The sequence below is a fragment of the Chiloscyllium punctatum genome, chromosome 12, assembly GCF_047496795.1.
Source record: "Chiloscyllium punctatum isolate Juve2018m chromosome 12, sChiPun1.3, whole genome shotgun sequence".
Lineage (NCBI taxonomy): Eukaryota > Metazoa > Chordata > Chondrichthyes > Orectolobiformes > Hemiscylliidae > Chiloscyllium > Chiloscyllium punctatum.
In genome coordinates, this window is record NC_092750.1 from 94,370,983 (window position 1) to 94,394,444 (window position 23,462).

A 23,462-nucleotide genomic window follows, 5' to 3' on the forward strand; every position below is an offset into this window, starting at 1 on the left:
TTTATGGACCAAAAGAGCTTTTGATTTAGCTGGGGGAAACGCTAGCCATTCCTCTGGCCAGGGTATTCTGCTGCAAGGAGGCAACTTCAGAATCTCTGAAGTTGAGAAGGAGATTGGTAGCTGCCTCCTCGGAGCAAATGTTGCATACAGAAGCGCTCACCTGAGACTCGCTAACATGAACACCTGGGGGGTAAGGTGTGAGCAGCTGGCACCTTGCAGCAGCTCCCACTGCTGTTGGTCACATCCAGGCCAATCAATCTGGCCACAGACCTCAACTGCATCACTGATGCAGATGGACAATTCGGAGGGACTGAGAGAAAATTGGACTCCACAGTAGTCGGCTTCATTGAGAGGAGTGAACAAGGACTCTGGGACAGGCAAGGTGACAGCTCACTGAGGTATCTAAAAGGGACTTTGGATATAATTAGCACTAAGTTTTTTTGAGCCAATACTTAAGATGCAGCAAGAGCAAAGGGTCCATACTGTATTTAGTTCATGACTAGAGAGCTCCTGCACATTGTGGGAACTCCTACACACTTCTTGCGATCTGGAAAGCTTATGCGTGCAGGAGATACCTTCTGCTGGAGCAACTTGAGCTCCAAGTTTTGTTATTAGCGTAGTCAGATTTCTGTGGATTAGAGCAAATATGATGAGTTGAATTGTGAGTTGTAAATGGCTATGAGTCTAAGACAGGTACGTGAGCAGGAGCACTGTGCCTTGGGAGGGATGAGGACATCCTGACAAACACCACTCTATAAACAGCAGTGTCAACATTACCCTCAGAATTAGACATCAGCTCTGAGCGCCACGGTGGCTCAATGGTTAGCACAACTGCCTCACAGCATCAGTGACCTGGGTTCGATTCCACCCTCTGGAGATTATCTGTGTGGAGTTTGCTAATTCTCCCCATGTCTGCGTGGATTTCCTCCGAGTGCTCTGGTTTCCTCCCACAGTCCAAAGATGTGTAGCTCAGGTGGACTGGTCAAGCTAAATTGCCCCGGATTGTGCAGGCTAGGTTTATTAGCCATGGGATGTGTAGGGTAAGGGGGTGGGTTTGAGTGGGATGCTCTCCAGAGGGTCAGTGGAAACTTGATGGGCTGAATGGTTTGCTTTCACATTTTAAGGATTCTAGGATTTTATGACTGTATGATATTACTTGCAAACACTTCCACAACATAGTACATGTACATATCATTTAATACAGGTGTCAAGAAAAACCAAAATAAGCCAAATCTATATTACCAGGAAGCAGTATCGAGGTCTTCGTGTTCCTTCCATCACTCTCAGCAATCCTCCTTTCTTGATAAGCACCTAATGGAGTAAAGGGATTGGTCATATTGATCTACAGCACAGAAAAAGGCCCATCATATCCACGTGGGTCAAAAACAATCACCTAACTATTCTAATCTCATTCTCCAGCACTTGGCCCATAGCCTAGTATGTCCTGGCATCGCACGTGCACAGCTAAATACTTCTTCAACGTTAGAAGGGGTTTTTCCTCTAGCACTCTTACAGACAGTAAGTTCCACATTTCCACCACCCTCTGGGTAGAAATGTTTTTCCTCACATTTCCTCTAAACCTTCTGTCCCCTACCTTAAGTCTGTTCCTCCTGATCGCTGACCCCTCCATTAAGGGGAAAGGTCTCTTCCTGTCTACTCTACTCTACTCCATGTACCTCGGAATTTTACTCAGCACAATCATGTCCCCTCTCAATCTCCTGTGCTCTATGGTAAACAACTCCAGTCTGTCCAATCTCTCCTTGTAACTGAAAGTCTCCAGCCCAGGCAACATCTTGATAAATACTCTCTGCACCCTCTCCAGTGCTATCACATCCCTCCTGTAATGTGAATTCCAGAACTGCAGCCGAACCAACATGTCATACAGTTCCTACGTAATCTCCCTGTTCTTAAATTCTATGCCTTAACTAATAAGAGAAAATATCCCACTTAACCACTTCATCTATCAGTACAGACACCTTTAGGGATTGTTTTATTGTATACCAAGGTCTCTCTGATTGATTGTCAGTGCTTCCCAAAGTCCGCCCACTCAATCCCTGCCTTGTTTGTCCAACCTCATTTATCATATTGAATTCCATGTGGTGTCATTTGTCAGTGCATCTGACCAGCCTGTCTTTATCTGAAAGGCTATCTGCCTTACTATTTCCACCCGCTCATTTTTTGAAAATAGAACTGTACAGCACATGAACGGGCCCTCCGGCTGACAATGTTGTGCCAAACGTGACATTGAATTAACTAAGTCGAGAGTGTGGTGCTGGAAAACCCAGCACAGCTGGTCAGGCAGCATCTGAGGAGCAGGAGAATTGATGTTTCGAGCATGAGCTCTTCATCAGGAATCGATGAAGAGCCTGAATGTGCTCAAAACATCAATTCTCCTGCTCCACGGATGCTGCCTGACCTGCTGCTTTTCCAGCACCACACTCTCGACTCTGATCTCCAGCATCTGCAGTCCTCACTTTCTCCAATTGAAGATATGGATCCATGAACAAATCCATCCTGCCTGAGCTTGGTCCATATCCCTCCATTCCTTGCACATTCATGTGCTTATCTAATGGTCTCTGAAGCACCCCTGTTGTACCTTCCTCCACCCCCCCACCCTTGGCAGCACATTCCAGACTCTTACCAATAACCTCTGTGTAAAAAAACTTAACCCTCACATCTCCTTTTAAACTTACTCCTTCTCACATTAAATGCATGTGTCCTAGTATTAAACATTTCAAACTCGGGAAAAAGATTCTGACCGTCAACTTTATCTATGCATCTCATTATTTTATAGATTTCTACCAAGTCTCTCCTCAGCCTCTGCTGCTCCAGAGAAAACAATCTGCCTTCTAGCCTCTCTTTATCACTCATTCCTGGTAAACTTCTGCACCCTCTCCAAAGCCTCCACAACCCTCCTGTAATGTGGCAACCAAAAGTTGCCTAACCAAAGTCTTGTGAAGTTACAACATGATATCCCGATTCTTGTACTTAGTTCCCTGATCAATAAAAGCAAGCATGCCATACACCTTCTTTACCACCCTATGGACTTGAGTGACCACTTTCAGGGAGCTATGGACTTCAACCCCAAGATCCCTCTGTACATCAATGCTGTTCAGGGTCCTGCCGTTAACTGTATAATTTTTCTTAACATTTGACCTCCCAAAGCACAGCATCTCACACTTATCTGGATTAAACTCCACCTGCCATTTCTCTGTCCATGTCTACAACTGATCCCACTGTATCCTTTGACAACTTTCTACGCTATCCACAACTCTTTGTATTATCTGCAAACTTACTTTGCCACCCACCTACATTTTCATCCAAGTCATTTATACTATAATATAAAACTAACAGCAGAGATCCCTAAAGAACACCACTAGTCATTGAACTCCAGCTAGAAAAACACCCTTCCACCACTACCCTGTGCCTTCTACGAGCAAGCCAATTCAGGATCCCCACAGCCAAGTTACCATGGATTCCATGCATCTTATTTTTCTCGATGAGTCTACATGGGACCTTGTCAAAAGCCTTACTAAAATCCATGGAGTCAACATCCACTGCTCTACCCTCATCCATCACCTTTGTCACTTTCTCGAAAAATTCCATCAAGTTAGTAACGCATGACCCGCACTGCATAAAGCCAGACTGACTGTACCTAATGCGGCCATGCTTTTCCAAATGCACGTAAATCCTATACCTAAGAATTCTCTCCAATAGCTTCCCAACCACTCATGTGAGACTCACTGGTCTATGGTTTCCTGGTTTATCCCTATTTCCCTTCTTGAACAGAAGAACAACATTAGCTACTTATCAATCCTCCAGGACCTTTTCAGTGGCTGGTGAAGATACAAACATCTTGGTTAAGGTCATGGCAATCTCCTCTCTTGCTTCTCTGAATAACCTGGGGTAGACCACATTGGACCATGGGGACTTGTCTACATTAATGCTCTTCAAGAGGCCAAACACCACTTCTTTCTGATCTCAAAATGCACTCATACATTATCCATGCTCCATACAAACCTCACTGCCCTCCATATCCTTCTCCTGGGTGAATACCAAAGCACTCATTTAGGACCTTGCTCACATCCTCTGTCTCCAAGCACATGCTCCCTTTATCCTTAAGTGGTCCTACCTTCTCCCTATTTATCTTTTTTTTGATAAATGTATAGAATGCCTTAAGATTCTCTTTCACCCTACTTGCCAAGGCCATCTCATGGCCCCTTCTTTGTCTCCTAATTCCCTGCTTGATTTCTTTCCTGCTTTCTTTATATTCTTCACTGACCTATCTGATTATAGAGTCATAGAGTCATAAAGATGTACAGCATGGAAACAGACCCTTCGGTCCAACCCATCCATGCCGACCAGGTATCCCAACCAAATTGAGTCCCACCTTCCAGCACCCGGCCCATATCTCTCCAAACCCTTCCTATTCATATACCCATCCAAATGCCTCCTAAATGTTGCAACTGTACCAGCCTCCACCACATCCTCTGGCAGCTCATTCCATACACGTACCACTCTCTGTGTGAAAACGTTGCCCCATAGGTCTCTTTTATATCTTTCCCCTCTCACCCTAAACCTATGCCCTCTAGGTTCTGGACTCCCTATCCGCAGGGAAAAGACTTTGCCTATTGACCCTATCCATACTCCTCTTAATTTTGCAAACCTCTATAAGGTCACCCCTCAGCCACCGATGCTCCAGGAAAACAGCCCCAGCCTGCTCAGCCTCTCCCTGTAGCTCAAATCCTCCAACCCTGGCAACATCCTTGTAAATCTTTTCTGAGTCCTTTCAAGTTTCACAACATCTTTCCAATAGGAAGAAGGCCAGAATTGCACGCAATATTCCAACAATGGCCTAACCAATGTCCTGTACAGCCGCAATATGACCTCCCAACTCCTGTACTCAATACTCTGACCAATAAAGGAAAGCATACCAAACGCCTTCTTCACTATCCTATCTACCTGCGACTCCACTTTCAAGGAGCTACAAACCTGCACTCCAAGGCCTCTTTGTTCAGCAACACTCCCTATGACCTTACCATTAAGTGTATAAGTCGTGCTAAGATTTGCTTTCCCAAAATATAGCACCTCACATTTATCTGAATTAAACTCCATCGGTCACTTCTCAGCCCATTGGCCCATCTGGTCCAGATCCTGTTGTAATCTGAGGTAACCCTCTTCGCTGTCCACTACACCTCCAATTTTGGTGTCATCTGCAAACTTACTAACTGTACCTCTTATGCTCGCATCCAAATCATTTATGGAAATGACAAAAATAGAGGACCCAGCACTTCACTGGTCACAGGCCTCCAGTCTGAAAAACAACCCTCCACCACCACCCTCTGTCTTCTACCTTTGAGCCAGTTCTGTATCTAAATGGCTAGTTCTCCCTGTATTCCATGAGATCTAACCTTGCTAATCAGTCTCCCATGGGGAACCTTGTCAAATGCCTTACTGAAGTCCATATAGATCATGTCTACCGCTCTGCCCTCATCAATCCTCTTTGGTACTTCCTCAAAAAACTCAATCATGTTTCTGAGACATGATTTCCCATGCACAAAGCCATGTTGACTATCCCTAATCAGTCCTTGCCTTTCCAAATACATTGACATCCTATCCCTCAGGATTCCCTCCAACAACTTGCCTATCACCGATGTCAGGCTCACCGGTCTATAGTTCCCTGGCTTGTCCTTACCACCCTTTTTAAACAGTGACACCATGTTAGCCAACCCCCAGTCTCTGGCACCTCACCTGTGACTATCGATGATACAAATATCTCAGCAAGAGGCGCAGCAACAACTTCTCTAGCTTCCCACAGAGTTCTAGGGTACACCTGATCAGGTCCATTTTAGCTTCCTAAACCTTACTTATGCTTTGTGGAAGCCATTTTCTGGGCTATGGCTTCCCTCCTGGTTAAGGAACCATCTTGCTGGAGGGAATCTTACCCAGCAGAAGAATAGTACTTGGCATGTAGCTGTGGGAGGTTGTCTCGCACATAGTGCAGATTCTCTCTCACTGTGATGTATTGCTGCTGTGTCGCTTAATTGCTCAAAGGTACCGCCCCTTGTCAATTAGCTTCTTTCTCTCTTTGATATATTGCCAATATGTGTTGTTCCTCTAATTAAGGACATCCGTCCTACATTTGTCACAGATCTCTGTAAACAGCATGTTAGGTGATAACTTTCAATCCTGTTTACTTGGAGAAAGTGTAGCATCTTTTAGGGCTGACCCTGAGAGCTGATCCCTGATTTGATACCTCCTTGGACCATCCTGACACTTTGTAGCTAATGGTCAACCTGTGTTGCATCCCTGTCTTGATTTCTACATGATCTTGTAACTTTCTGCTGTACCTCAGAATCCTACTGAGCTACTGTTAGGAAGTAGGATATTCCCATGATGCATTTTGTAATAAACTGGTTAATGCTCAAGACCTGCCTCTTGAGATTTTCTACAACATGCTTTCTTTGCTTTTGGCTAAACTCCTAACCTCCCTCAGTATCCAAGGGTCCCTTAATGTCCCTTAATTTGTCATTCTTGTACTCTCCTAACTGGAACATGCCAGTCCTGAATTCTCATCAGCAGGTCTTTAAACAATTCCCACAAAGCAAATGTGGATAACAGCTCTTCCCAATTAACACTCCTTAGCTCCTGCCTATTACTAGTGTAATTTGCCTTCCCCTAACTTAGTACCTTCCAGCAAGGTCCTGACTTATTCTTATTCATAGCTATCTTAAAACTGAAGCAGTTGTGATCACTGATTCCAAAACACTCTCCCACTGAAAGGTCAGCCATCTGGTCAGGCTCATTCACCAAACCAAGGTCCAGTATGGCTCCTCCACTCGATGGACTATCCACATACTGTTTCTAGAAACCCTCTTGGATTGACTTAACAAATTCTGCCCCATCTATGCCTCTTGGTCTTAAAGGGGCTCCAATAAATATTGAGGAAGTTAAAGTCACCCATTTTGACAACTCTGTTTTATTGCATCTTTCAATAATCTGTCCAAATATTTGTTCCTCAATGTCTAGGTGACTGTTTGGGGGAATATAGTATAATCCAATCAGAGCGACTGCACTCATCCTATTTTTGAGCTCTATCCATGTTGCCTCAGTGAATGAGCCCTCCAGCATATCCTCTCTGAGTGCAGGTGTGGCATTCTCCCTGATTAGTAATGGATCTCCTCCACCTCTTTTACCTTCCTCTCTATCTCATCTAACCCAGCGTTTCGTTGTAACATTGAGCAGCCAGTCCTGTTCCTCTCTCAACCAAGTCCCTGTAATGGCCACAACATCATAGACCCATGTAATGATCGAGGCTCTAAGCTCATCTGCCTTACCTATAATACTCCTTCCATTGAAATAAACATACTTCAGCCCATTGGTGCCATCGTGTTCATTTACATGTCTCTGTGAACTTACCGATCAACCCTTCTACATTCAAAACTAAATATCCACTTGGAATAAACACCTCTCAACCATCACCCTCTGCTTCCTGCACACAACTAATTGTGGATCCAATTTACTACATTTCCTTGGATCTCATCGACTCTTCTCTTTGCTGTTAATCTCCCATGCTGGACCTTACCAAAGTGGTTGAGTTCAGGTTGAACCATCTCGATACAAAGAGTGTCACTCCCTCCGTGCCTCTCTGTTTACTGGGGATTCTCACATTTGACCTTTGACTTGACTTGAACCTTTACTCGGTCCATTGCTTTTCAAAGGGCAAAAGTGAAGACAGCAGATGCTGGAAACCAGAGTTTAGATCAGAGTGGTGCTGGGAGAGCACAGCAGGTCAGGCAGCATCCGAGGGGCAGGATTAGATGATTAGATTCCCTACAGTGTGGAAACAGGCCCTTTGGCCCAACAAGTCCACACCGACCCTCCGAAGAGTAACCCATCAAGGCCCACTTCCCTCTGACTAATGCGCCTAACACTACGGGCAATTTAGCATGGCCAATTCACCTAACCTGCACATCTTTGGAGGAAACTGGAGCACCCGGAGGAAACCCACGCAGACATAGGGAGAATGTGCAAACTCCACACAGACAGTCACTCGAGGCTGGAATTGAACCTGGGACCCTGGCACTGTGAGGCAGCAGTGCTAACCACTGAGCCACCGTGCAGCCCCAAATAAAGCAGTTGGAGTGAGAACAACGAGCAGGGGAATCGACGTTTCAGGCAAAAGCCCTTCATCAGAAATCATGCCATTCCTGATGCAGGGCTTTTGCCCGAAATGTCGATTTTCCTGCTCCTCGGATGCTGCCTGACCTGCTGTGCTTTTCCAGCACCACTCTAATCTTGACTCTAATCTCCAGCATCTGCAGTCCTCACTTCCACTTTGAGATTCTTGAAAGTGAGTGTGTGGAATAATACACTGCTTTAATCATTCGGTGGTTTAATCAGTTCAATCAGCAGGCTGTAAAGACCCCTATTTTCTAAAGAGATTAATATTACATTCTGAAGAAGGGTCTGTGAATCTGAAACTCTGCTTTGAGTTTTCCCAGCAATTTCCATTTTCCAGCATCTTTGTTTTCTTTTCAATACTGCTTGTCTGCTCTCTTATACCCAGTTGCACTTTCACCTCTGGTCCACATGATCAGACTTCAACACTCACAGCATCCCAATGCAGTACCAAGGGCATCATGGTGGTGCAGGCCAATGGTGAGCTACACTGGCCAAAGCACTGACAAGTGCCAAGCAGTCTGAGCTCAATGTTGATGGAACACTGCACTGCAGAAGGATACGTCAGGAGGATGGGTACCCCAGTCTGAGAGGGGAGCACTGAGGGATGGCCGAACTGGTAGAGGCAGTCAGAACAGAGGGAGTGCTGCAGGAGGCTTGATTACTCACATCTTTGCATCGCGAACCGTCTACAGGAGCAACCTTCCTAAAGCTTCAGATCACCAATGCTTGCAACCTAGTTACAAGATGAAGTAATGCCCACACTAGCAGCATGTGCAGACTTCATCTGCAGGAAATGCAGTCAGCTCCAGCTCCTCACAGACCGCGTTAGGGAACTGGAGCTGGAGTTGGATGAACTGAGGGTTATTCGAGAGGCTGAGAGGGTGATAGATAGAAGCTACAGGGACATAGTTACGCCAGAGAACAGAGGTAGCTGGGTAACAGTTAGAGGTGGGAAGGGGAGGAAGCAGGCAGTGCAGGGATCCCCTGTGGTCGTTCCCCTCAACAATAAGTATAGCGCTTTGGATACTGTTGGGGGGGACGGCCTAGCAGGGGTAAGCTGCAGTGACCGGGTCTCTGGCACGAGGTCCGGCTCTGAGACTCCGAAGGGAAAGGGGGAGAGGAGGAGAGCGCTAGTTATAGGAGACTCTCTAGTTAGAGGGACAGACAGGCGGTTCTGTGGACATGGGCGAGATTCTCGGATGGTTTGTTGCCTCCTGGGTGCTAGGGTCCGAGACGTCTCGGACCGTGTCTTCAGAATCCTTAAGGGGGAGGGTGTGCAGCCAGAAGTCGCGGTACACATTGGCACCAACGACATAGGTAGGAAGAGGGGTGGGGAGGTCATTCAGGAGCTCAGGGAGTTAGGCTGGAAGCTAAAAGCTAGGACAAACAGAGTCGTCATCTCTGGGTTGTTGCCGGTACCACGTGACATTGAGGCAAGGAATAGGGAGAGAGTGCAGTTGAACATGTGGCTGCAAGGATGGTGTAGGAGGGAGGGCTTCAGGTATTTGGACAATTGGACTGGATTCTGGGGAAGGTGGGACCTGTACAAGCAGGACTGGTTGCACCTGAACCAGAAGGGCACCAATATCCTGGGGGGTAGGTTTGCTAGCACTCTTCGGGAGGGTTTAAACTAATTTGGCAGGGGGATGGGATCCGGACTTGTAGTCCAGCAAGTCGGCTAGCTGTGTGTCAGGATGCCCAAGAATGTAGGGACGCTGTGGAGAAGGTAGCACTTGCGGACACAGAGATGGGTTCAAGTGCGTATACTTCAACACAAGGAGTATCAGAAATAAGGTGGGTGAACTTAAGGCGTGGATCGGTACCTGGGACCACGATGTTGTGGCCATCACGGAAACATGGATAGATGAGGGACAGGAATGGCTGTTGGAGGTTCCTGGTTACAGATGTTTCAGTAAGATTAGGGAGGGTGGTAAAAAAAAGGAGGGGAGGTGGCGTTGCTAATTAGAAATGGTATAACGGCTACAGAAAGGCAGTTTGAGGGGGATCTGCCTCTGGAGGTAGTATGGGCTGAAGTCAGAAATAGGAAAGGTGCAGTCACCTTGTTGGGTGTTTACTATAGGCCCCCCAATAGCAGCAGAGATGTGGAGAAACAGATTGGGAAACAGATTTGGGAAAGGTGCAGAAGCCACGGGGTAGTAGTCATGGGCGATTTCAACTTCCCAAATATTGATTGGAAGCTCTTTAGATCAAGTAGATTGGATGGGGCGGTGTTTGTGCAGTGTGTCCAAGAAGCTTTTCTAACTCAGTATGTAGATTGTCCGAGGGGAGGCCATATTGGATTTGGTAACGAACCAGGACAAGTGATGGGCTTGTTAGTGGGTGAACATTTTGGCGATGGTGACCACAATTCTGTGACTTTCACCTTGGTTATAGAGAGAGATAGGTGCGTGCAACAGGGTAGGTTTTACAATTGGGGGAAGGGTAAATACGATGCTGTAAGACAGGATCTGAGGAGCATAAGTTGGGAGCATAGGCTGTCAGGGAAGGATGTCGTGGAAATGTGGAACTTTTTCAAGGAACAGATACGACGTGTCCTTGATATGTATGTACCTGTCAGGCAGGAAAGAGATGGTCGTGTGAGGGAACCTTGGTTGACGAGGGAGGTTGAATGTCTTGTAAAGAGGAAGAAGGAGGCTTACATAAGGTTGAGGAAACAAGGTTCAGACAGAGCATTGGAGGGATACAGGATAGCCAGGAGGGAGCTGAAGAAAGGGATTAGGAGAGCTAAGAGAGGGCATGAAAAATCTTTGGCGGGTAGGATCAAGGATAACCCTAAGGCCTTTTATGCGTATGTGAGAAACATGAGAATGACGAGAACGAGGGTAGGTCCGATCAAGGACAGTAGTGGGAGACTGTGTATTGAGTCAGAAGAGATAGGAGAGGTCTTGAATGAGTACTTTACTTCAGTATTTACGAACGAGAGGGACCATATTGTTGAAGAGGAGAGTGTGAAATGGACTGGTAAGCTAGAGGAGATACTTGTTAGGAAGGAAGATGTGTTGGGCATTTTGAACAACTTGAGGATAGACAAGTCCCCCGAGCCTGATGGGATATATCCTAGGATTATGTGGGAAGCAAGAGAGGAAATTGCAGAGCCGTTGGCAATGATCTTTTCGTCTTCACTGTCAACGGGGGTGGTACCAGGGGACTGGAGAGTGGCGAATGTTGTGCCCCTGTTCAAAAAAGGGAATAGGGATAACCCCAGGAATTACAGGCCAGTTAGTCTTACTTCTGTGGTAGGCAAAGTAATGGAAAGGGTACTGAGGGATAGGATTTATGAGTATCTGGAAAGACACTGCTTAATTAGGGACAGCCAGCACGGATTTGTGAGGGGTAGGTCTTGCCTTACAAGTCTTATTGAATTCTTTGAGTTCAACCCTATCAAGTGTGAGGTTGTCCATTTTGGAAGGACAAATAAGAATGCGGAATACAGGGTTACCGGTAGGGTTCTTAGTCAGGTGGAGGAACAGAGGGATCTTGGGGTCTATGTACATAGATCTTTGAAAGTTGCCACTCAGGTGGATAGAGCTTGTAAGAAGGCCTATGGAGTATTATCGTTCATTAGCAGAGGGATTGAATTCAAGAGTCGTGAGGTGATGTTGCAGCTGTTCGGCCACATTTGGAGTACTGTGTGCAATTCTGGTCGCCTCACTTTAGGAAAGATATGGAAGCTTTGGAGAGGGTGCAGAGGAGATTTACCAGGATGTTGCCTGGAATGGAGAATAGGTCGAGAGTGCTAGGCCTTTTCTCATTGGAACGGCGAAGGATGAGGGGTGACTTGATAGAGGTTTATAAGATGATCAGAGGAATAGATAGAGTAGACAGTCAGAAACTTTTTCCCTGGGTATAACAGAGTGTTACAAGGGGACATAAATTTAAAGTGAAGGGTGGAAGGTATAGGGGGGATGTCAGGGGTAGGTTCTTGACCCAGAGAGTGGTGGGGGCATGGAATGCGCTGCCTGTGGGAGTGGCAGAGTCAGAATCATTGGTGACCTTTAAGCGGCAATTGGATAGGTACATGGATGGGTGCTTAAGCTAGGACAAATGTTCGGCACAACATCGTGGGCCGAAGGACCTGTTCTGTGCTGTATTGTTCTATGTTCTATGTTCAATGTAATATGATGATCCTCACCGCAGCACACCACAATGAAAGCTACATTCAGCAGATTTGCTGCCACCAGGGATGTACAGAACTTGGTCTAGTGTGGTGAGGGAAACCACTTGACGGTAAACAAGAAGCAGCTCTTGTGTTCACTACAGTGTAGTTTATTGCACTATCGTCACTAGCCCTAACTTATGTCAATATAATACACACCCACACAAATGATGAGGGAGACTTGAATATGTAATCTTGTTCCTTCAGATTCTAAGCTGTTCATTCTAGAGTCTGTATGACATCATCATATTGGCGAGCGTTTAATGCACTCCTTAGCTCTTTTAGGCATTTGTACATTCACCTGACACTCTCCACCCTTCTCCCTCCACTCTTCCCCTTCCATGATCCAGATACTCGAGGTCAGCTTTTGCTGCTGTGACCAACACCGAGGAGAAAACAACTGATCTTCTTGTTCATCAGTCTCTCACTGGGGAGGCCTCCTCTGCTCCATCCATCTCTGGTGAGGCCTCTTTCGGTCCCTTCCTTACTGTGGAAGCCTTTTCTGATTCGTCTCTCATTGCAAAGTCCTCCTCTGATCCATCTCTCAATGGAGCAGCCTTTTTCGGTCCCTCCCTCACTGGGGAGGTCTTTTCTGATCCTCCCTTACTGGGTATCCTGGCCATTCCTTACTGAGTAGGATGCTAAAACACTGAGCTTTTACAATGCTGCCATTTGTAAACTTGTGTGTGTAAATTCTGTTGAAGGGTTACCTCTCCACTAAATGTTGACAGTTGCTCTTGTACTGTTTAAACTTTCTGTCTCAGACTGATCTTGAGCTTTGACTGATCTCTAAGCAGCTAAGCAAGGCTAAAGTGTGGCAGACTCACATAAGCACCATTGACTCATGCGCAATACTCACCCTCCCAGGCTGTGAGAGCTGGTGCACTCCTTTCACTTGGTGCTCAACTTCCAACAGCTTCTGTAGATTCTCCTAAGTACAAATTAAACATTACAGAGACATGGCAGGTTGCTCTGAGGGACAGCATAGTCAATTAATAACAAGAGCCTGGAGACTAATGAAGCGAAGAGTGCCTAATGGCCTCATTATCATTGGGATTGGTGGAAGTGATGAGCTGGACCTGACCCTTAACGCAGAGGGTCTTGGCAAGGGTTTGTGTCTCTGTGTGTGCATCCGTCTGTCTGTGTGTCTGTCCGCAAGTCCATGTGTCTGTCCCCTTGTTTGCATGCAAATCCACATTTGAGAGACAGCACACTGTTTGGCCCTTTTTGCCATCACTGGTCAGTGGATTGAGTACAGAAGTTGAAATGTCACGTTGCAGTTGTATAAGACATTGGTGAGGCCAATTTTAGAATGCTGAGTTCAATTCTGTTCATCCTGCTACAGGAAGGATGTTATCAAATTTGAGAGTGTGCAGAGGGTTTGAGCAATAGGGAGAGGCTGGATAGGCTAGGGCCTTTTCCCTAGAGTGTAGGAGATTGAGGTGTGACCTTATAGAGGTTTATAAAATCAACAGGGGCACAGAGAAGTTGAACAGTCAGGGTTCTTTTCCCCTGAGGGTTGGGAAGTCCAAACCTAGAGGGCATAGGTTTAAGGTGAGTGGGGAAATATTTGGAAGGGACCTGAGAGCCAATGTTTTCACAAAGAGGGTGGTACAGGTATGGAAGTGGTAGGGGTGGGTGCAATTATGGGCGGCACAGTGGCTTAGTGGTTAGCACTGCTGCCTCACAGCAACCAGAGACCTGGGACTCGGGTTCAATTTCAGCCTCGGGCGACTGACTGTGAAGTTTGCACATTCTCTCTGTGTCTGTGTGGGTTTCCTCTGGGTGTTCCAGTTTCCTCCCACAGTCCAAAGATGTGCAGGTTAGGTGAATTGGCCATGCAAAACTGCCCATAGTGTTCAGGGATCTGTAGGTTAGGTGCATTAGTCAGGGGTAAATGTAGAGTCATAAGGAAACGTGTGGGGGTGGGTTACTCCTTGGAGGGTCAGTGTGGACTTGTTGGGCCGAAGGGCCTGTTTTACATTGTAGGGACTCAATGGTTGATTCTATGGATTCTACAAATGATGACATTGAAAAGAAATTTAAATGAGTATGTGGATAGGAAAGGTTGAAAGGGATATGGGCAAAACACAGGCAAATGGGACTAGTTTTGTTTGGGAGAATTGGACAAGTTGGACCGAACATTCTGTTTCCATGCTCCATAACTCTGGCTGCACACTCATGCAGTTACATAAGCACAGGTGCATGTCTATGTGTCTGTATATGTGCACGTCTGCAGGCTTTTGTGATGGAATATGTGTGGCCTCTGAAAACACCTGAGAAGCAGCTCTGGCAACTGTTCAATGAAAAAGGCTCAGAGAACAGTGTTCTGGGAAGTGGCTGTCGGATGAAGTACTTCAAGAATAGAGGCAACAGACTGAGGAGTATCAGAAACCAACTTTGCAGCTTTGGTTCCCCAATTACCACAGGTTTGCCTCAGTTGGTTCCATGCTGACAGTAATAACAGGAAGGAGTCATCAACCTGAGCAACAGCAGCCATGCACAGGAAGAGCACAGCGTTCCCACTGACCCTGACACTGAACAATGAGGACTCTGACATTGATCTGAGCAATCATGGCCCCAACACTGATACCAATTATCCCAGCACTGGGATGACCGTGGCATAAGCCAGCACTGACGACAACATCTTTCCCCAGTAACACTGACAATAACCCCCGGTGAATCCAACACAAACCCTCAGATCAGATGTAGTTCGTAGGACTAAAGGTATTAAAGGTTATGGGGAGAAAGAGGAAAGAGGGGACTGAGGTGCAGGAACAATTGGGACCTATTAAAGGGTGGGTGAGACTTCAAGGGTTGAGTAGCCTTGTCAGTCACCCTCCTGTTACTAACAATCTTATGTTCCCAATCAGCCTGACCCCTTTGACCCAATGAAAAATCCCAAAGAAGCAGTGATCCAAATCACAGCCCCAGTGATGGCAGCAACCCTGGTGGCATTGACCCAGAGGCAAGACCCAACATTTAGAAGTGTACTTTTCATATTCAAGCAAAGGCAGATGGAAGAAGGCCAGACTGACTTACCGCTTGGGCAACACATGTTCTCAGCTGCTCACACACTGTCCTCACGACACACAGAGCAGCTGCAGAGGAAGAAAGCAGCTTTTAATAATGAATCACAGACAGGCTGCACACCATACCAAGACAGCACCAAAGACAGACACCAGTCCCCATCCAACACTGCACCAAAAGGCAAGCTAAACTCCCAAATCCAACACTACACCAGAGGCAAGCTCCACTCCCAAATCCAACACTACAGCAGAGGCAAGCTCCCCTCAAAAAGCCAACACTACACCAAGGCAAGCTCCACTCCCAAATCTAACACGACACCAGAGGCAAGCTCCACTCCCAAATTAAACACTACACCCAGAGACCGACCGTGGTCCATAATCCAAAACTGCACTACAAGCAACCTCCCCTTCCAAATCCAACATTACACCAGAGGCAAGCTCCCCTCCCAAATCCAACAAGATACCAGAGGCAAGCTCCCCTCAAAAATCCAATATTATAACAGATTCAAGCTCCCCTCCCAAATCCAACACTACATCAGAGACAAGCTCCCCTCCCAAATCCAACACTACACCAGAGGCAAGCTCCAATCTCTTCGTCACTGTTCTAATCCAAGGCAGGTATGAATACAAAGCTATATCTGCAGAGTCCAAATGAAAGCAGAATGTCAGAAATCGATGCCCTGCTTCTCTCGTAGATCCCCTTGATGACTCTGCAAGTTATTATTGGAATCTACTGCCATTGAGCTTTCAGGAACAATCAGAATCCACACCTCTCAAGTAAACCATTCCTCTCAGCATCGGCATCACTTTAACCAATCACCTTGGGATTTGCACAATATAAACTTCAAACAATGCAGCGCAGGCCCTTTGGCTCACCATGTCTGTGTCATCTAAACTAATCCTTTTTTGCCTGCATATGATCTCTATTCCCTTCTTATTCATGTGTCTGTAGATTGTATTTTGTAGTTCTGTAGTTACCTTGAGTATCTTCATATTCAGAATCGTCGGGATGTAAATTATTCAAGTAATCTGAAAAGAGAAACAACTGGTTGCTGATACATTCAAAGATCATTGTATTCCACCATGAAGCAGCGTGGAAAGAGATCATTCTGTACTTCTCCAGCTGAAAGCTTATACACTCTCTGAGGAACATCAGTGCAATGACAAACCTTAAACTACAATCAGCAAGTCAGTCAATCTCCCTCTGAAACACCAAATCAAACTCCTAGCAGATGGAGATAATTACAGAATAAAGTTCCATCACACTGTCCTCATCAAACAATACCAGAACAGGGTACAGCACCAGTTTAGTTACATAGTAAAACTTCTGCTCTCTCACAAAATCTTACTGTGCAGTAAGATGCCCTTCAGTGTATCATGCTTGCATCATCTCTTAACAAAATGACCATTTTACTCACCTGTTTTTTTTTCCCTGATACCTGTGCTTATTCTGTTGAGGCAAATATTCATTCAATGCCTCAACTAAACCCGCGTCCACATTTGCAGGCAGTACATTCCATACTCTATTTACTTTGTGATAAAGTTCCGCCTGACTTCATTTGCAAATCATTTTAAGTCTATGTTCTCTCATTCTTGTTCCTTTTACAATCAGCAATGGTTACTCCACATGCCTGCTCATAAATTTGAAAACTTCTATCAGATCTCGTACCCTCCTCCCCAAGGAGATTACTCCCAACTTTCATTCTTACTCACTCATGGTCACTGGCTGGGTCAGTATTGATTGCCGATCCCTAGTTTCCCTTGAGAAGATAGTGGTGAGCTACCCTCTTGAATCGTTGCAGTCCACATGCTGCATGTAGACCCACAATGCCCTGAGGGAGGGAATTTCAACATTTTGACCCAGTGACAGGATGGTGAATGGCTTGGAGGGGAACTTGCAGATGGTGGGATTCCCTTGCCCTTGTCCTGGATGGAAGTGATCACGGTTTGGAAAGTGCGGTCTCAGGACCTTTGGTAAATTTCTGCAGTCCATCTTGCAAATGGTACACACTGCTGCTCCTGAATGTCGGTGGTGAACGGTGTGTTTACTTGTGGATGTGATGCCAGTGAAATGGGGTGCTTTGTCCTGGATGATGTGAAGCTTCTAGAGTGTTGTTGGAGCTGCACTCATCCAGGCTATTAGGGAGTATTCCATCATACCGCTGACTTCTGCTTTATCGATGGTGGATAGACTTTGGGGGATCGGGGTGAGTTACCCGCCGCAGACCTCCTAGCCTCATCTTGACAGATCCTCATAACTGAAATCTCTCATCACTGGAATCATTTTTATACATCACTCCTGCACACAGGAATCTGGAACCCATTGCCTGTGAGGGTGATACAGGCAGAAACCATCATGAAACCTTCATTTAAGAAGTATTTAGATGCACACTCACGATGTCAAGGCACACAAGGTGATGGGCGACAGAAGGTGGATTCTGGTAGAGTTTTACATTCCTACCAGCTTATAAAAACCTGTAAAAGGGAGCCAAGCTTGAGTGGGAGCAGCCATTTTATAGAGGGGTTGTGAGGTCCAAGTGCAGGCTTTAGTGAGTCTCTGGCTTTGCTGAGGAGGGCAAGCTGCATTAAGATGAGGTCTTCCTGTTTCTTTTGATCTCATACATATTCAAGAGTTTGTAATGGCAGTTAGTTGAGTGGCATGCTCCCCTTGTGTGATGTGGGAGATCAAAAAGATAACAAATGACTCTGACAACTATGTGTATCCACTTGTAGCTCTTCTCAGACCACATGGATCAGCAGTTGGAGCAGCAGTCTGGTGAGCATAGAGGAGGCAGAACATTTTATCAGGGACGTGGAAGTACCAATGGTTCAGCCAGATAGACAGGTGACTGCCAGGAGGGGCAGGCAGGAAGAAAGTGCAGGAGTCCCCTGTCATCATTGTCCTCTCAAATAAGTATAACACTTTGGAAGCTGTTGGGGCAAGGGTTGAAGGAATGACCCCTCAGGGGATAGCAACAGCAGCAACAACATCACTGGCACCATGACTGGCTCAGGAAGGGTCAAAGTGTAGGTAAGCAATAGTGATAGGGGGTTATACAATCAGGGGTACAGACAGACATTTCTATGGCTGCGAGCGAGAATCCAGGATGGTTTGTTGCCTCCCTGGTGTCAGGGTCCATAAGACCTTAAGACATAGGAGCAGAAATTAGGCAAATCAGTCTAATTCAAACTTATGAATGCTCCGCTACTCAATCATGGCTGATAAGTTTTTCAACCCCATTTTCCCGCTTTCTCCCTGTAACCTTTGATCCCCTTGGCAATCAAGAACTGATCTATCTCTGTTTTAAATGTACTCAATGACAGATGTCAAAGATGCCTCTGAGAGGGTACAGGACACTCTGAAATGAGAGGGTCAGCAGCCAGAGGTCGTGGTCCATGTTGGTATCAATGACATAGACAGGAGTAGAGATGAGGTCCTGCTAAGGAAACTTAGGGAGTTAGGTCGCAAGTTGAGAAGTAGGGCCTCTAGGGAAGGGGCAGCACCAATCCTATTTCTCCACTTCCTGCCTTATACTGTTGTTATTAACTTTCTTCCAATTTAGCATTTTCACCTAAGGACAAGCGTTATCCTTATCCGCAACCATCTTAAAACTTATGGAATAATGATCATTGTTCCCAAAATGCTCCCTCACTGAAACTTCGAACACCTAGCCAGGCTCTTTTCAATTGCAAGGCCCATTCCCCAGTTGGACTATCGACATATTGATTCAAGCAACCCTCACAGACGTACCAAACAAATTCTGCCCCATTAAAGCCCCTGGCACTCAGGAGCCCCATTCCATATTAGGGAAGTTAAAATCATCCACTAAAACAATCCTGTGTTTTTTGCATCTTTCCATGATCTGTTTAAATATCTGTTCCGCCTTCTCCCTTGGGCTAATGGGAGGCCGACAGAATAACTCCATCATGGTGAATGCATCCTTCTTATTCCTGCATTATATCCATAATACTTGGGGAAGTCGAAATTGCCCAATATTCACTTATCACTTTTACACTTTCCTGAAATCTGTTCTTCTATTTCTCTTGCACCGTTAAGAGGCCTATAGTACACTACTGCAAAGTGATTACTCCTTTTTGGTTTTTAGTATCTGCCCATATAGCTTCACTTGAAATGCCTTCTAAGCTGTTATCCTTTCTGACTGCTGTTACAGATTCCCTGATCAAAATTGCAACACCGCTTCCTTTTTTTATATCCTTCCCTGAAGACCCTGTATCCTGGAATATTGAGCTGCCAATCCTGCCCCTCCCTGAACTTACCAGAGGAAAGCCATAGCAGTCAATTCTCTGGCACTGAGCCTGACACTGTGACTAAGAAGGGAAGGGGGCAGAATAGAAAAGTACTCGTGGTAGGGGACTCGACAGTTAGGGGAATCGACAGGAGATTTTGTGGTCAGGATCGGGATTCCCGGAAGGTATGTTGCCTCCCTGGTGCCAGGGTCCAGGACGTCTCCGATCGGGTGTATAAGGTTCTAAAAGGGGATGGGGGAACAGCCAGAAATCTTGTTACATGTTGACACTAATGATATAGCCAGGAAAAGGATCGAAGATATAAAAAGTGATTTCAGGGAGTTAGGATGGAAGCTGCAAAGCAGGACAAACAGAGTAGTGTTCTCTAGTTTACTACCGGTGCCACGAGATAGCGGGGAGAGGAACAGGGAGAGGGCGCAGCTTAATACATGGCTGCGCAGCTCGTGTAGGAGGGAGGGCTTCAGATATGTAGCTAATTGGGATGCCTTCTGGGGAAGGTGGGAGCTGTACAAGAAGGACAGGTTGCATCTGAACTGGAAGGGGACCAATGTCCTGGGTGGAAGGTTTGCTTGAGTAGTTCAAAAGGGTTTAAACTAATATGGCAGGGGGGTGGGAACCTGAGCTGTATACCAGAAGTGAGAGTTGATGCAGATGAGGCCAGCTAGTGGGAAGGATTTTCCTGGCAAGGAACCAAGGTATCAGTTAAAGGGTGTTTGCTTTAACACAAGGAGTATCAGGAATAAAAGTGACAAACTTAGAGCATGGATCAATACCAGCTGCTATGATGTTGTGGCCATAACAGAGACATGGGTTTCTCAGGGGCAGGAATGGTTGCTGGAATATCCAGGGTTTAGAGCATTTAAAAAGAATAGGGAGGGGGGAAAAAAGAGGAGGGAGTGTAGCACTACTAATCAGAGAGGGTATCACAGCTACAGAAGCTTCCATTGTTGAGGAAGATCTGCCTACCGAGTCAGTATGGGTGGAAATTAGGAACAGCAAGGGAGCAGTCACCTCTTTAGGGATTTACTACAAGCCCCCCAATAGCAGCAGGGAGATGGAAGAAAGCACAGGTCAGCAGATTTTAGAAAAATGTGGACATAGTGGGGTTGTTGTAATGGGTGACTTTAACTTTCCCAGTATTAATTGGAACCTCCTTTGAGCAGAAGATTTGACTGGAGCTGTTTTTGTAAGGTGTGTTCAGGAGGGTTTCCTAACTCAGTACGTTGACAGGCCGACGAGGGGAGAGGCCATTCTAGACTTGGTGCTCAGAAACGAGCCAGGGCAGGTATCAGATCTTGTTGTTTGGAGAGCATTTTGGTGATAGTGACCACAACTGCCTCACATTCTACATAGCTATGGAGAAAAGACAGGATCAGGCAAAATGGGAGGATATTTAATTGGGGAAGAGGAAACTATGACGCGATTAGACATGAGTTAGGAAGCATGGATTGGGAGCAATTGTTCCATGGTAATGGAACTATAGACATGTGGAGATTGTTTAAGGAACAGTTGTTGCAAGTGATGAATAAATATGTCCCTCTGAGACAGGCAAGAAGTGGTAAGATAAAGGAACCTTGGATAACGAGAGCGGTGGAGCTTCTCGTCAAAAGGAAAAAGGTAGCTTACATAAGGTGGAGGTAGCTAGGGTCAAGCTCAGCTCTACAGGATTACAGGCAGGCGAGGAAGGAGCTGAAAAATGGTCTGAGGAGAGCCAGGAGGGAGCACAAAAAAGGCTTGGCATTTTACACTTATGTGAGGAATAAGAGAATGGTCAAAGAAAGAGTAGGGCCGATCAGGGATAGCATAGGGAATTTGTGTGTGGAGTCTGGGGAGGTAGGGGAAGCCCGAAATGAGTTTTTGCTTCTGTCTTTACGAAAGAAATGAACTTTGTAGTGAATGAAACTTTGAAGAGCAGGTGTGCATGCTGAAATGGATAGAGATAGAGGAAGCTGATGTGCTGAAAACTTTGTTAAACATTAAGATTGACAAGTCGCCAGGCCCTGACCAGATTTGTCCTCGGCTGCTTTGGGAAACGAGAAATGCAATTGCTTCGCCACTTGCGAAGATCTTTTCATCCTCGCTCTCCACTGGAGTCGTACCTGAGGACTGAAGAGAGGCAAATGTAATTCCTCTCTTCAAGAAAGGAAATAGGGAAATCCCCAGCAATTACAGACCAGTAAGTCTCACGTCTGTCATCTGCAAGGTGTTAGAAAGGATTCTGAGGGATAGGATTTATGACCATTTGGAAGAGCACGGCTTGATTAAATGTAGTCAACACGGCTTTGTGAGGGGCAGGTCATGCCTCACAAACCTTATCGAGTTCTTTGAGGATGTGACTAGAAAGGTTGATGAGGGTCGAGCGGCGGATGTGGTGTATATGGACTTCAGCAAGGCATTTGATAAGGTTCCCCATGGTAGGCTCATTCAGAAGGTCAGGAGGAATGGGATTCAGGGGAACATAGCTGTGTGGATACAGAATTGGCTGGCCAACAGAAGACAGCGAGTGGTAGGAGAAGGAAAATATTCTGCCTGGAAGTCAGTGGTGAGTGGTGTTCCACAGAACTCTGTCCTTGGGCCTCTATTGTTTGTAATTTTTATTAATGACTTGGATGAGGGGATTGAAGGATGGGTCAGCAAGTTTGCAGATGACACAAAGGTTGGAGGTGTCATTGACAGTATAGAGGGCTGTTGTAGGCTGCAGTGGGACATTGACAGGATGCAGAGATGGGCTGAGAGGTGGCAGATGGAGTTCAACCTGGATCAATGCGAGGTGATGCATTTTGGAAGGTCGAATTTGAAAGCTGAGTACAGGATTAAGGATAGGATTCTTGGCAGTGTGGAGGAACAGAGGGATCTTGGGGTGCAGGTACATAGATCCCTTAAAATGGCCACCCAAGTGGACAGGGTTGTTAAGAAAGCATATGGTGTTTTGGCTTTCATTAACAGGGGTATTGAGTTTAAGAGTCATGAAATCTTGTTGCAGTTCTATAAAACTTTGGTTAGACCACACTTGGAATACTGCGTCCAGTTCTGGTCACCCTATTATAGGAAAGATGTGGATGCTTTGGAGAGGGTTCAGAGGAGGTTTACCAGGATGCTGCCTGGACTGGAGGGCTTATCTTATTAGGAGAGGATGACTGAGCTCGGACTTTTTTCATTGGAGAAAAGGAGGAGAAGTGGGGACCTAATTGAGGTATACAAGATAATGAGAGGCATAGATAGAGTCGATAGCCAGAGACTATTTCCCAGGGCAGAAACGACTAACACGAGGGGTCATAGTTTTAAGCTGGTTGAAGGAAATAGAAGGGATGTCAGAGGGGGGTCCTTCACACAGAGAGTTGTGAGAGCATGGTATGCGTTGCCAGCAGCAGTTGTGGAAGCAAGGTCATTGGGGACATTTAAGAGCCTCCTGGACATGCATATGGTCACAGAAATTTGAGGGTGCATACATGAGGATCAATGGTTGGCACAACATCGTGGGCTGAAGGGCCTGTTCTGTGCTGTACTGTTCTATGTTCTATGTCTCAATAACATCATTCCCCCATGCTTTTATTTGTGCCCTCAACCCATCTGTCCCTCACTTGTCCGACTCCTAGCATTAAAATTGATAAACTCCCTTGTGCCATTTTGACTTACTTGCTGTGTCTCCTAATGTTGACCATTCATCTTCTCCTGTTGAACACTCTTTCTAGCCCTCTGCCAAGTTAGTGTAAATCCTCCCCAACAGCTCTAGCAAACCTGCCCACAAGGATGCTGGTCCCTTTCACTTTGTACAGCCTTCAAATAAGGTCCCAATGTTCCAG

At 46.0% G+C, this 23,462-nt stretch overlaps 1 protein-coding gene across 1 annotated transcript in view; it reads right to left on the reverse strand.

Annotated features, from left to right (window-relative positions):
* Window positions 1-23,462, reverse strand: part of LOC140483960 (FYVE, RhoGEF and PH domain-containing protein 5-like) — a 251,684-nt gene that overhangs the window by 53,010 nt on the left and 175,212 nt on the right. The window contains exons 8-11 of the mRNA XM_072582831.1: window positions 16,369-16,419; window positions 15,404-15,462; window positions 13,221-13,292; window positions 1,243-1,311 (exon numbers count right to left, since the gene is read on the reverse strand). Of these exons, the coding sequence (XP_072438932.1) occupies window positions 1,243-1,311; window positions 13,221-13,292; window positions 15,404-15,462; window positions 16,369-16,419 (251 nt within the window). The remainder of the gene's footprint in view (window positions 1-1,242; window positions 1,312-13,220; window positions 13,293-15,403; window positions 15,463-16,368; window positions 16,420-23,462) is intronic.